At 46.8% G+C, this 12,594-nt stretch overlaps 1 protein-coding gene across 1 annotated transcript in view; it reads right to left on the bottom strand.

The window, feature by feature from the left end:
- SLC1A2 (solute carrier family 1 member 2) overlaps positions 1-8,461 on the bottom strand; it is a 48,605-nt gene extending 40,144 nt beyond the window's left edge. The window contains exons 1-3 of the mRNA XM_045893903.2: positions 8,326-8,461; positions 6,365-6,517; positions 4,352-4,602 (exon numbers count right to left, since the gene is read on the bottom strand). Of these exons, the coding sequence (XP_045749859.1) occupies positions 4,352-4,602; positions 6,365-6,517; positions 8,326-8,455 (534 nt within the window). The 5' untranslated portion in view covers positions 8,456-8,461. The remainder of the gene's footprint in view (positions 1-4,351; positions 4,603-6,364; positions 6,518-8,325) is intronic.
- Positions 8,462-12,594: the final 4,133 nt, after the last annotated feature.

Genomic DNA, 12,594 nt, shown 5'->3' with positions numbered 1-12,594 from the left:
GCAAGGGGAGAACAGGAAGCTCACGGCCCTCTTGGTCTGCGCAACATTGGCATGAAGAAAGAACACAGGAATGATCAGAAGGGAAGCTTCTGTGAGCAACAGAGTCACGTTCCCAGGGGAAATGGGAGGACTAGAAGCCAGCTGTGGACCTGTCCTGGGAATGCTAAAGAAGCCAAGGCTTGAGTTCAAAAGACTAATGGCCATGGTGGTAAATAAATGGTGGCTCTCAGGATCAGGTGGGCAGTCAGGTGCTTCATGTTTGACATTTATCATCTCTTCTGTCAACCATAGCCCCTCAAGGCTCACATGGCTAACTAACTGCAGGGCAGACAGCTAGCTAGTTGCTGAAGCAGGATTCAAAATGAGTAATGTTTGACTCCAAAATCAGCTTCCAAACAGCACGGGCCAGTGGCTTAAGTTGCAGGCAAGTTGATAGGGATACTGGAACACAGGCCTGGTTTCTGCCTGAATTCTTGATCCAAGCCTGTTTGGGTTGGACAACGCCATCTAGGTGCCAACTCCAGTCTACCCGAGTCCAAGCCACCAGGGTCTCTCACCTTAGAACCTGCAAAAGCCTGCTCACTGCCATTCCCAACCCCCTTCTAGTCTACCTGCAAACATCAGGTATGTCTAGCTACCCAGAGCTCTGTCTGCATTCAGAAAATAGAAAAAGAATTGTCTCCCTGCCTAAAACTCTCTTAGAATAAGTACCCGAGTCTGACCCTGGCCTACCAGGTCCTGCCTGAGCTGGGCTTTGCTTCCCCCAGCTCACTCTACCTCCCACACATTGGCCTTCCTTCTCTCTGGAGGCACCTCCGCTTGGCAGGCTCCGCCCCCAGTCCTCAGCAGGCTCCGCCCCCAGTCTTCCACCCAGCTCAGCCCTTCCCTCACTGTTTCAGCTCAGGTGTCTCTCCCAGTTACTGCAGAGCCCATCATCCTGCCTCCAGCGCTCAGAGCGCACTTATCTTAATTTTTTAAATAGCTTGTGTATTTACCTGATGTTTGTTCTGGTCTGTGTCCCCCACCCCCTGAATGTAAGTTCCACTGAGCAGGGACCCAGACGGTCTCATTGCCTGTGGTGTCCTGTGCACCACAGACAGCCTGGCACCCAAGAGGTGCTCAAAAATACAGAATGGACGAGCAAACACAAATCACTGGATTCTCCGGAAGAGAAGACCCACGTGGTCCCTATAACTGGGTTTGATGGCATGTGGTCAGGCCACACCTTACAGCCCGTTGCTCTCCTGGAAACCTCAGCCTGGTTCACCTCCCTGCTCTGTAAGACACGGGGCCTGCCGCCTGGGGAAAGGCAGCCTTTGCTCTGGGGACGTGCACTTTCCTCTTTCCATCCCTGTGTCTAACCCTGGTCATGAAGCGTGCCCCCCCCCCCCCCCCCCCCCAGCCAAGACAGGCTTCTTCTTGTCACGTTCAGCTGCATCCCAAGGGCATGGAAGGCACCTCCTGGGCACCCTTTCTCTCTGGTAATGCGATGTCACCGTACAAGGATTCCCTCTCTCTGAGCCATCTTCAAGGTCCCCCTGAGCCCATGGATTGCTCCTAGTTTAAGACTCCTTTCCTCTAGGCTGCCTGGAGTCCAGCTTAAGGAATCCGCATGCTCCCTTACCCTGAGCAGCCGACACTTGGTTTAGGCTCAGGTCATGATCTCACGATAGTGAGATGGAGCCACGTGTCGGTCCCCCCTCTCAGCGTGGGAGTCTGCTTTAGATTCCCTTTCCCTCTCCCTCTGCCCCTCCTGCTCCTGTTCTCTATCTCTCGCTCTCTAAAATAAATAAATAAATCTTTTTTTAAAAAGTAAGATTCTGGGGCGCCTGGGTGGCTCATTTGGTTAAGCATCTGCCTTCGGCTCAGGTCATGATCCCAGGGTCCTGGGATCGAGCCCCGCATCAGGCTCCCTGCTTGGCAGGAAGCCTGCTTCTCCCTCTCCCACTCCCCCTGCTTGTGTTCCCTCTCTCGCTGTGTCTCTCTCTGTCAAATAAATAAATAAAATCTTTAAAAATAAATAAATAAATAAAAATAAGATTCTACACAATTTTTCCTGATTGTTCTAACTCAAAGGGACAATGACACTGGGCTTCGCTGGGGGACTAAGGGTTCACGCCTCATGAATGTTGCCAGCAGAGGGGTGGGTCCAGGGTGGGGGCAGGGCAGGGAATGGCTCAGCCCCCAGTGGCTCTGCCATGGGTAGCTCCATGCCAAGACTGCCTTTTGACCAAACAGGTCACCGAGGGTGAGCATGGCGTCACATGTGTGAGCACGGCTCACCACAGACCAGAGCAATGGCTCCAGGTGCCTGCCTGCTTCAGTCCTGCCTCGCTGACTGGGATGAAGGGGTCTCCTTGTATGGAGCATGGGCACGACGGGGCCCAAGAAGGAGGCCCTGATCCCCCCATCCCCACTTCCACAGCTACACTTCCAGAGTGCTCTTTTCAAAATGTTAACAGTAGACTGGACTCCCGGTTGTGTCCATCTCCCCAGAGCAGGCAAATGCATCTTTCAAAGTGGGCTGGCAAGGGGGGCAAGCACGTTCTACTGAGGGAGGAGCAGGAAGCACCCCTCCCCGGCCTGCTGCTCTTCCCTCCCCAACCAACCTCCCCGGCTGAAATGGTTTCCTTTATTTTTGTTATTATTATTTTTTCATTGGAGCCTTTTTGTTTTGCTCTTTATTATTTTTTCTTTTCTTTTATTTTTATTTTTTTATTGAAGTATAGCTGACCCACAAGATTACATTAATTTCAGGCATACAACATGGTGATCGCACAAGTTGATACATTATGCCCTGCTCAGCCCAAGTGAAGCTGCCCTCCGTCTCCACCCAATACTACTACAGTAGCATTGACTATATTCCCTCCGCTGTACCTTTCCTCCCTGTGACTTGCTCATCCCATCACCGGAAGCCTGTGTCTCCCACCCCCCTTTGCTTGTTTTGCCCATCCCCCAATGGTTGGCAACAGCATTTTGGGGGCAGCTGGGAATGCAAACTTTTCCTCCAGGCAGCCTGTTTCCTAAGTTCGTTCTTCTGTGATGCCCTGCAAATGGCTGGAGCAGGTTCTTTGGTTCTAGGTGACTTCCTACCCGGACTAATGGGAACTGGAGTATATTCTAACCTAACGACCTTGGGTCTAAACAACAGGCTGGTGAGTAGGGCCTCGGCAGCTCTCTCAGTGGTTCCACTCATTAGAATCATCCATTTTTTAAAATCATAAGGCTTTAAAAAATTGATCTGCCTGTATGCAGTTGGTAGGAGTGTACATTAATACAAACTTTTGTAGAGCCATTTTGCAACATCCAGCAAATCTGAAATACAAAACTCTTTGGGAAGACATTAGCGTCCAAGAATTTATTTTTTAGATATACTACACAATCATGAAAAGAGACAGAGATGATGCCGGAGCCCTGTTAAATGAAAAACAAGTGCAACGTGGTATGTGTAATGCAATACCCCTTGGGTTGCACTTTTTTCTTTTTTTAAGATTATGCACACATGCGGGGCAGTTGGTTGAGCGTCTGACTCTTGGTTTGGGCTCAGGTCATGATCTCAGGGTTGTGAGATTGAGCCCCACATCGGGCTCTGAGCTGAGCACAGAGTCTGCTGGGGTCTCTCTCCCCCTCTGCCCCTCCCCATGCTCACACACTCTCTCCTGCTCTCTCTCTTGCTCTAAAATAAATAAATAAATAAATCTTTAAAAAAAGATCATGCACACATGCATACTATATATGTGGAAGGAAACAAAATTCCCAACATGACTAGTTCTAGGGAAGGGAAGTGAGGACTTGACTCCTTAGGTGCATCTACACTGTTTAAACTTTTTACAACCCTCATGTATTACTTCCACAATTTGAAAATACCCACTCCCTGGGCCCACACTAGAGATTCTGATTCTGTAGGGCATGTGTATTTTTTAAATCTACCCCATGAGGTTTTGCTATACTACCACTACTGAGACCCCCTGGGCACTCTAGAGGGTTATGGGCAAAAGTGATAAAAATGTGCCCTTGGACAGCACACAGAGGAGAACCAAAAAATAAGGAAAGAGGTAACGGGGGGGAAAAAAAAAGGCAAGAAAGGGGAATCCCAGAACAAAGAGATGCTAAGTGAGTTGGAAAAAAAAAAAAAAAAAGGAAGGCTAATAACGAAAAAACAAAAACAAAACAAAAAAACCCCACAACTTTAATCCCCAAATCCTGCTCCAAATCATCTCATACAAGCTCGAGAGAGATAATTAAATGTAAGAAAACTGCTCCCCAGGGCTGGTTCACTGAAACACTCTCCAAGTTATTATCCTGATAACTTAGGAGGCTGGAGGGCAAGAGCATAGGAACTTTGGGTTACCTGTTGAAAGCAGGCTTGGACCAGGTTTTCAGGAAAGAGATTTCGAATAAGGTCCAGGAAGGCATCTAGGCTGGACACTTCATCATTCTTCTTCCCGGGCCCCAGCTGCTTCTTGAGTTTGGGGTTCCCCGGGTGGATAGCCAAGACCAGGATGACCCCCAGCACGGCAGCAATGATGGTTGTAGACATGTAATAGACCATGGCTCTTGTGCCTAAGCGCCCACTGGCTTTAGCATCCAGGCCCGACAACCCTGGATTGAAGACATTGGAAGGATTAATCCTGTGATGTCTCCATTAACTGCACATCTCTGCATACCTATAACATGGCTTTGTATTACTCAGATGCATTCATGGTTGATTAAACCTCCTCCTACTAAAGATTTCAATCCTACAGTTTACAGTTCTATTTTTTTTTTTAGATTCTAGACAACTGGGGAGAGTTGACGATCTCTTGTTCAAAGTTTATAAACCTGATCTCGCTTGTTCAGAGTTTATAAACTGATCGGTGACTACTTTTCATCAGTCCGCAATAGTGAGTTCAAGTTGAATATATTCCATTTTTAATTCTGAGATGATGTCCTTCCCACTTATTTGGTATTAAGATATCCTTTCTTTATGAAGTTTTGGTGCTAGTACCTGCTGGTTTCTACTTTTTTTTTTTTTAATGTCCTCAATTAAAAAATGAGAAGCCAGTAGGTCTGGTGATTGATATCAAGAGTCTAGCATAGTGATCTAGCACAGCCCTCATTCCTCCAAGGTGAAGCATGGTGGAGACCCACATTTTCCAACCTAGTGCAGACACTAGAGAACACAAAGGTGGGACTTTGTCTATACTCTGGGAGGTCCTATGATTGTTAAAGGAAATTCCAAGCCAAGTCACAAAAACTCCTACCTTCACTGGGTTTTTTCCCAGTTGTTTCTTCAATTTTTCTACTTCCTGGTTTCAGTTTCTGCTTTTACTAGACAGAGACATTGTAGCACTTGCTGTGGGGGAGGAAGTCATTGTTGTAAGCTTTCCTGAATTGAGCTGACCCATATATGAGCCACTTCTCCTTACCTAAAGTCGGATTCTGGCCAACAGATGCTCAGTTTCCTGGCCAGTCTGCCCAGTCTAAGGACTGTTAAGCGGGCATGGAGAACATTTTCTCTGGTTTGCAAAGGAGCCTTTAAGGTGAAAGTACAGTGTCGCTCAGTCTGGGGCTGAATGATGAGACCTTGCATTCACCAGGCTCAGTGGTCGACCAGAGATGAGACTCTAGAACAACCTGGCTTAGCATCTGAATCTCTTGATGTTTCCAGAGCCTCACTTCCTTTATAAGGGGGAGAGTTCAGAGCGACGGCTTTCTTAAGGTCACCCCGATGGCACCCAAATGTCAATCAAAGCCTAGCTTCATCCTTAACTCAGAGCTCAGTCTCTAAACTACATCAATTTGTATCCTATTTGAGCAATATCATTTGGTAAGGAAAAAACTGCCAGTATAAGCCCATAGAAGCAAAAATATTCTTTCAAATAAAACAATTCTTTCAGCCCAAAACAAGTGAACATGATCTACACATTAAGGGAGCTTTTCTTCCAAAAACCTCAAAGGGTTTCATATCTAGGCTTTATTTTATTTTTCATACCCACTTCCCTCTATACCCAGTTAAATAGTTAAGAGAAAATTTCCTTTTCTACCTGTTACTTTTATTTATCAGTATCTGAACAAAGTATAACTTGGAAGATGAGAAAAGTATACATTCAAAATTAAAATCTCTATCATTTATCATCACTTTTAACATGTGTTTCCTTTTCATCTTTTATTGCTAGACAGACAGATGGTCAGAGTGACCAACAGATGCAATACTTTTTTTAGGATTGATAATCCCCATTTGAGAGACAGGACAACCAAGGCTCTGAAAGAAAATGACACAGACAATCACATTCATTCATTCAATCAGATTGAGATTCGATGGTCAGCCCACAAACCAGAGCAAGAGTATGATCTGGGCCAGGCTCCAGAGAGGTGGTCTTACCTGTGATTAAGCTGGAGATGATGAGAGGGAGGATGAGCATTTTTAGCATCCTCATGAGTATATCCCCTGGGAAGGCTATTAACATGACCACATCAGGGTGGAGAGGAGATGCCAAGCGAAGAAGCCCTCCACACACTGCCCCCAGGATGACACCTAGAAGGGAGAGGGGGAAATATCTGAATTTCTGTTTTGCCTGAGTCAAATGAATAGCTCTAGAGGTTCAGTGACATTGACCTTTCTCATACCTCCCCAGTATTGGATGATGAATAACATGTAATGAAAATACCATTGGATAAGTAAAGTTGATTTTAATGACTGGTGAGAGAATATTGGTGTACCTCCAACTAGTCTAACAAGCAGCTCTGGGAAGGTCAAGGAGAGCCTTCTCAAGGCTTTATGAGGAAGATATATGGTGACTTGACTAACTTCTTTGAGGATACTGTTCACTTGTACCGTCAGAGATCGTCAGCAGAAATAATCCATAGTACCAAATATTGCCTCCTACCCCCCAGCCTAGGCCTGGCCAGTGGCAAGGTGCTTAATGTATTTCTTCCCTTTCTAACTGAGGAACATTTGATTTACCAAGCTAGTGTGACTTTCCTTTTTCTTTCTATTTTCTTTGGCTCCCAACAATTTCCCCATGGCTCATTCTCAAGAAGTTTTGTCCTTGACTTCTATGTTCTCTTACATAATCTTGAGACTTGCTTTTGTGGGAGACTTTTATGGGAGATTAGGGGGCGTCTCTAAAAGTATGTAATTTGGGAGGAAACAATTTGGGCAGAGTTGCTAGCAGGAGCCTTTCACTTTGCATCCTCGGGGATTCCACAAGACAAACTGGATATCAGCAAACAGGCAGCCAACATAAAAGATTCTTTTATGAAACCACAAATCAGGTCATAGCACCACTGGCTGAGAGGAAGGGCAGAAGTTCCTAGGTCCATAGGCTATGGTGTTAACTCCAGGGATGTGCAGGGAGGGCTGTGGCCAAAAGCCTGATCTTTTTTTACTTCTACAAGAGAAAAACATACTTCTTGACGACCTACGATGAGTGAAATTTCTTTATTCCAAAGTAAGCTTTGGAAACCCCTACCACACCTCTGTCTTCTTTCACTAAGTAACCTGAACTGTGGCAAGCCTGCAGTTCTGACCCTGGTCCACTGACGTCCAAGATGACGGACTCAAAGGAGGAGAAGCCAGGGAGCTGAGTGGGGAAAGGGCTGGAGGTGAGGAGTTGTTCATTGCTCCTGTGTGTTGCCTAAGAGAGAGCTGAAGAACAAGAGGGCTCAAGAGAGGAAATGGTGTGGTTGTCATTACAAGACCCTGCAATTTGCCCCATTTCCGATAAACCCTGGTTGAAAAACTAAGATCAAGATTGTGTCATCAGTCACACCAAAGGACAACCACAGCCTGGGCGAGGTCTGAAGCAGAGGAATCAGACTTTGGAGATGGAGCCAGAGCAGATCAAGGCTTCAGAACAAGCCTCTTCCACCCTGACCTCATTAGCTAATGTGCTAAGCTAATTGAAGGTAATGAGGTGTTTGTAGGCTAGACCTCTGGAGCCCTCTTAGTGGGGTTTTCAGCACCTGCTGCCTTTATCTTCAGGCAGGTATTCCTCTAAATGTGGTATGCCGACCATCTGCTTAGGAATCACCTAGAAGTTTTGTTAGGATGCAGATTCCAAGACCTCACTGCAGATGGCCCAAGCTCTCCATGTGCAGGGCCAGGAATCAGCACGTTAACACACTCATAGGAAGTTGTAAGAACGACTAGAATCCCAAGGAAGAAAATGCATGGCTGGGGCAGGTGAGGGGAAGATTTATCATCAAGGCAGCCATGCCTGGGCAAAGGAGGCCTTAGGGAGGACACGAGGCTTCCTTCCAGTGGGAGGGCTGGCTGTGAGACCCAGCTTCCCCAAAGAGCCAGGAGAGAGCCAGGGAGGAGGGGCAGCACCTGTCACCTACCGAACACGGTTAGCGTGAGCAGGAGATTCTTCCCCAGCTTGTCACACAGACGCAAGCCTAGATGCCGCTGCTTCGGTTCCTCCGAGCTGAGATGGCTGTCGTGCATTCGTACCTCCACCTGCTTGGGCATGTTGTTGGCACTGCGATAGGAGCACAAGGAGTGGTTAGGGCCCGCTGGGTGCCGCCCAGATACAGTCGGAGGCGCTCAGGCAAGAGCAGATGAAACAGGCCTCCCCCAGGCACAGCGGGGTATCTGGAACCACTGGTAGGAAAATAAAAACCAGAGCAACTCAGGGTACTCTGAATTCCAGTTTATCTGTAAACAGGACACCAGGACACACTGAACATCCATGTGCCAGGCACGTCTATCCCTACCATCTTGGATCATCATGGTAAAGATCGGGATGCCTGGGTGGCTCAGTCATTAAGCGTCTGCCTTCAGCTCAGGTCATGACCCCGGGGTCCTGGGATGGAGCCCTGCATCGGGCTCCCTGCTCAGCGGGGAATCTGATTCTCCCTCTCCCTCTGTCCCTCCTCTTCTCTATCTCTCTGTCTCAAATAAATAAAATCTTAAAAAAAAAAAAAAGGCATACCACAAGGAGTGGTGAGGTTTTTCCCTAAGAGTTGCCTACCATGGTAACTCTGGAAGGCAGGAATCCCTGCCCCATCTTCCAGAAAGTAAACTTGCTCAGGGTCACAAGGCTAAAAGAAATGGAGATATAAACCCAGATATGTCTGCCTCTAAAACCTGAGCTCTTTCATTCTTGTATCAATGGCAAAACGGTGACGTCTGAATGACCTAAGGTCAGAAGAGTCATGACCTAAGTCATGCTACATTAAAATGCCTCTGAGCTCAAGCTTTCCCCATCCTGGTCATAGAAAAGTCATAAATGTGGGTAGGCCAAGCTTTGCCTCTCTTTTGGAAAGGATGGTTTACCTAGTTTGTTTGTTTTTAATTCAATCTACTGTGGTTTTTAAAAGGTCATTTGCATTATCAGGACTCTGTTAAGCTGCCCGAGTCATGCCCCTCAGCGTCAAAGAAGGATGGCTTTAAGAAGCACATCATCACCTTCATCCCTCAATACAGCCTAGCCCTTTTCCAGATAAACCCCATGGGAACCCAAGCTGTGGGGAGAGTCTGCAGTGAAACCCTTGTTGGGGTAATAAGTACACCACCTCTTTGTCCAACTTTGCCATTTGCCAGGCCAGTAAGATTTCAAATTTAAGCTCGGAGATTGACATAAAAGGCCTTTTTTTTTTTTTTTTACTTTGACAACTTAAGACACTTTTGTTAGCTGCCATTTCCAATCACCATCATGTGATTACAAATTTTTTGCAGTCTTTAACACCAAGAAAGACAGGTCACAGTCTCCGAATAAATGGCAACGCCTTCAAGATGGGAGGGTGTTAACCTTACCCAGACTTTCTCGCCACAGACTGGAAAAGCCTTCTTTGGAACCAGTATCAATCTGCAGGCCAGTGGTTTGGAATCACTGGTTATAATAGAAATAGTGTGGGTTTTGGAAAGAGGGAACCTGGGATTCAAATCATGCCTCCATCACTTGCTAGCTGCGTGGTATGTAGAAAGAAGGCCTTGATGCCTCGCTCATGGAAATGAACGTGATAACGTGTGTTCGCGACCTGGCATGAGACCTTTGCAGGTGGTGCCTTCATGCAGGGAGCACGGAGACACGCAGTCTTCATCAAGTTTGTGACAAGGGTGACATGGAACGCAGGGGACCTACCTATTTGCACCACCATTCCAACAAGACACCAAGCTTAGCTTCCAGAGTCTCAGATTGAAGACCAGGGACCCAAACACAACTACTTACTTTTTCGTAACAGGCTGCTTAATACACTTGCTACCAAAATCCTATGAAATTAGGAATGATGTTTCATGGTCTGGTTAGAATATTACTCCAAAATATTACTCCAAATATATAAGCATCTTGGTCTCCCCTTAGTGACCTAATTATCTACTCATCTGGTTCGTTTTGGGGCAACCCCTGACTAGCTGATAATGTGTGTGGCTGATGATCACCCAGACTGTCTAAAGATAAAGTAGGACAGGCCTGCTCGCAGCAAGCAGATGAGGGCCAATCTGGTCAGCAAGCAACAAACCCCACTTCCTCTAATCACCAAGCAAGACAGACAGGAAGGCTCTTTGGACGACACAGCAGGGGAAAATGATCAAAATGATCTTTTTTAACAAGGACAGACCCCAAGTCAATGTTTCCACTGGGATCTTTTGATATTTTTAAACACGTCTCCAGCCAGTCATCTGAAGCTCTAAACCAAGAAATGGCCAAAAAAGGGAGGCCATGTGTGTCTCTGAATTAGAGAAGGGATCTCTCAGGCAGCCTTTGGTATCGCTTGGCATCCCCTCGAGATCGTAATCCCCTGCCTTCTGCTTCATTTGAAGCCATTTTGCCACCGAAGTTAGACTCGGGCCCATGGTTGGTATTTAAGTGAGACTAACAAGTATTTACACCAAACGTTCTGGAAGGTTCCACAGGGTAGAATGAAAGTGTCAGGCATCAAAACAGTCATGTCAAAGTGAAAACACGCAGATACTAGGTACACGCATACATAGTCCAGCAGTGTGCTTGGGGGCCTGTGGAGCACGATGCTTGGTTTGATTTTCAGGCCATGACAAAATGTGCCTGCAGCCCCAAATCAAAAGCCATATCAAAGCGGCAGTGCCCAAAGGCCATGAATCCACATGGAGTTATTGCGAGGATTTCTGTGACTTCCTCGGCCCCCCCTGAAATGAAACAAATGCTCCCAGGCTCATAGGAGTCCATGACATCTGCACATAGAGAATGGTTTGTAAAGTACATCAGGATCCCAGCCTGCATCTAGGAACCCTAAGAACTCTTGGGAAAGATCCCACACCAGTCTAAATGATCACTGCATCACCAGAACACAAGGAGAGCCTGAAACAGGGAATACTGCAGAAGACAACATTATATCATATTACAGAACAACACAGAGCTGTTTCTAAGCCTTAAATAGCGTCAGAATATTTTAAGTGAGATTACACACATACACAGCTATATGAATGCTGGTTACTGAACGCACATAGTAACCGCGGTAATCACAAGGATACCTCCTACTTACTGAGTGCTCTATATGTCAGCTGTTCTACTCAGAAAAGAGTAAAGTACAATCCTTGCTCTTAAGGAGTTCGTAAGGGGAAACAGAAAGCACACTGTATGGTACTTGTCTGCTTTACATGTGGGCCACGGTCAAGCCCTGCAGGGCATGCTATGCAAATGGGAAGAATGGCACCTAACCTTGCTTTGGGGAAGAAGAGTGTTCAAGAAAGGCTCCCAGGAGGGCTGATAGCAGAGTTACATCTTAAAGAAGGGATTTAATGCAAATGTCTGCATCCGCCACCGGTCCGAGAACCCTGGGAGAGCAGGGCTGTGATCTTTCACACCTGCCTCCAAGTGCTGGATGAATGTTTGCTCGAAGAAATTAGGAATTAGAGAGCAACTACAAAGGGCACCTTGCTTTCTCCTGGGAACAAGGCCCTTTTATGGGTAGACCGGTAGCATACCGCTTCAGCAAGCCTCTTTCCAGTCTTGCATTTAGTCCACAGATTTCTACTGGACACATATGACAGTTCCCATGCTGTTTGAGGTGCTAAAGATACCACAATAAACAGAGCGGGCAAAGCCCTTGCTCTCACAGAGTGCACATTTTAGTGCAAGAACCAATAAATGGACACAAGTATCTCAAGTGGAGATACATTCAGGCAGGAGGAGGAGGACGCGTGGGGAGGAGGTGTGCTATTCTCCATCAAGTGGCTGGGGAAGGCTTCTGTGACAAAGGGACACTAGAACAAAAACCTGCAGGGAATGAGGGGTCTCCTAAATTCATGATGCAGTTTGCCCGGGTCAATGGAATATATACACTTTGGAAACCGGTCTATCCAAACTAGAGCCTGAAGCTCCCACCAGATGCAACTCCAGGCATCTACGTGCTGGGTTTTAGCACAGGCACTGAGTCAAATGAAGGCCAAACCAGAAACCAGTAACACTGCACCCTATTACCATTGTGAATATGACAGGAGTGTCAGCTGTCCCTGCTGAAAGCAGAGACAGGTGAGCTGGACCACGGAGGAAGGCTAAGGTCACAAGAGCCTACACCTTTGCTATCCTGGCAAGACCCGACAGGGGCAAGCTCACTGGATAAACACAGTAAGTTATCGCCAAGTGTGTGCCCTTGGCCCCTTACCAATCCTCCCTCCCTACAGCCTGTGGC

This window comes from Mirounga angustirostris, unplaced genomic scaffold (genome assembly GCF_029215605.1).
Source record: "Mirounga angustirostris isolate CCGP_5_RB_7025 unplaced genomic scaffold, mMirAng1.0.hap1 SCAF_13, whole genome shotgun sequence".
In the NCBI taxonomy this organism is placed as follows: Eukaryota; Metazoa; Chordata; class Mammalia; order Carnivora; family Phocidae; genus Mirounga; species Mirounga angustirostris.
Note: the sequence above shows the minus strand (reverse complement) of the source record. Positions and strands in the feature narration are given on the sequence as shown.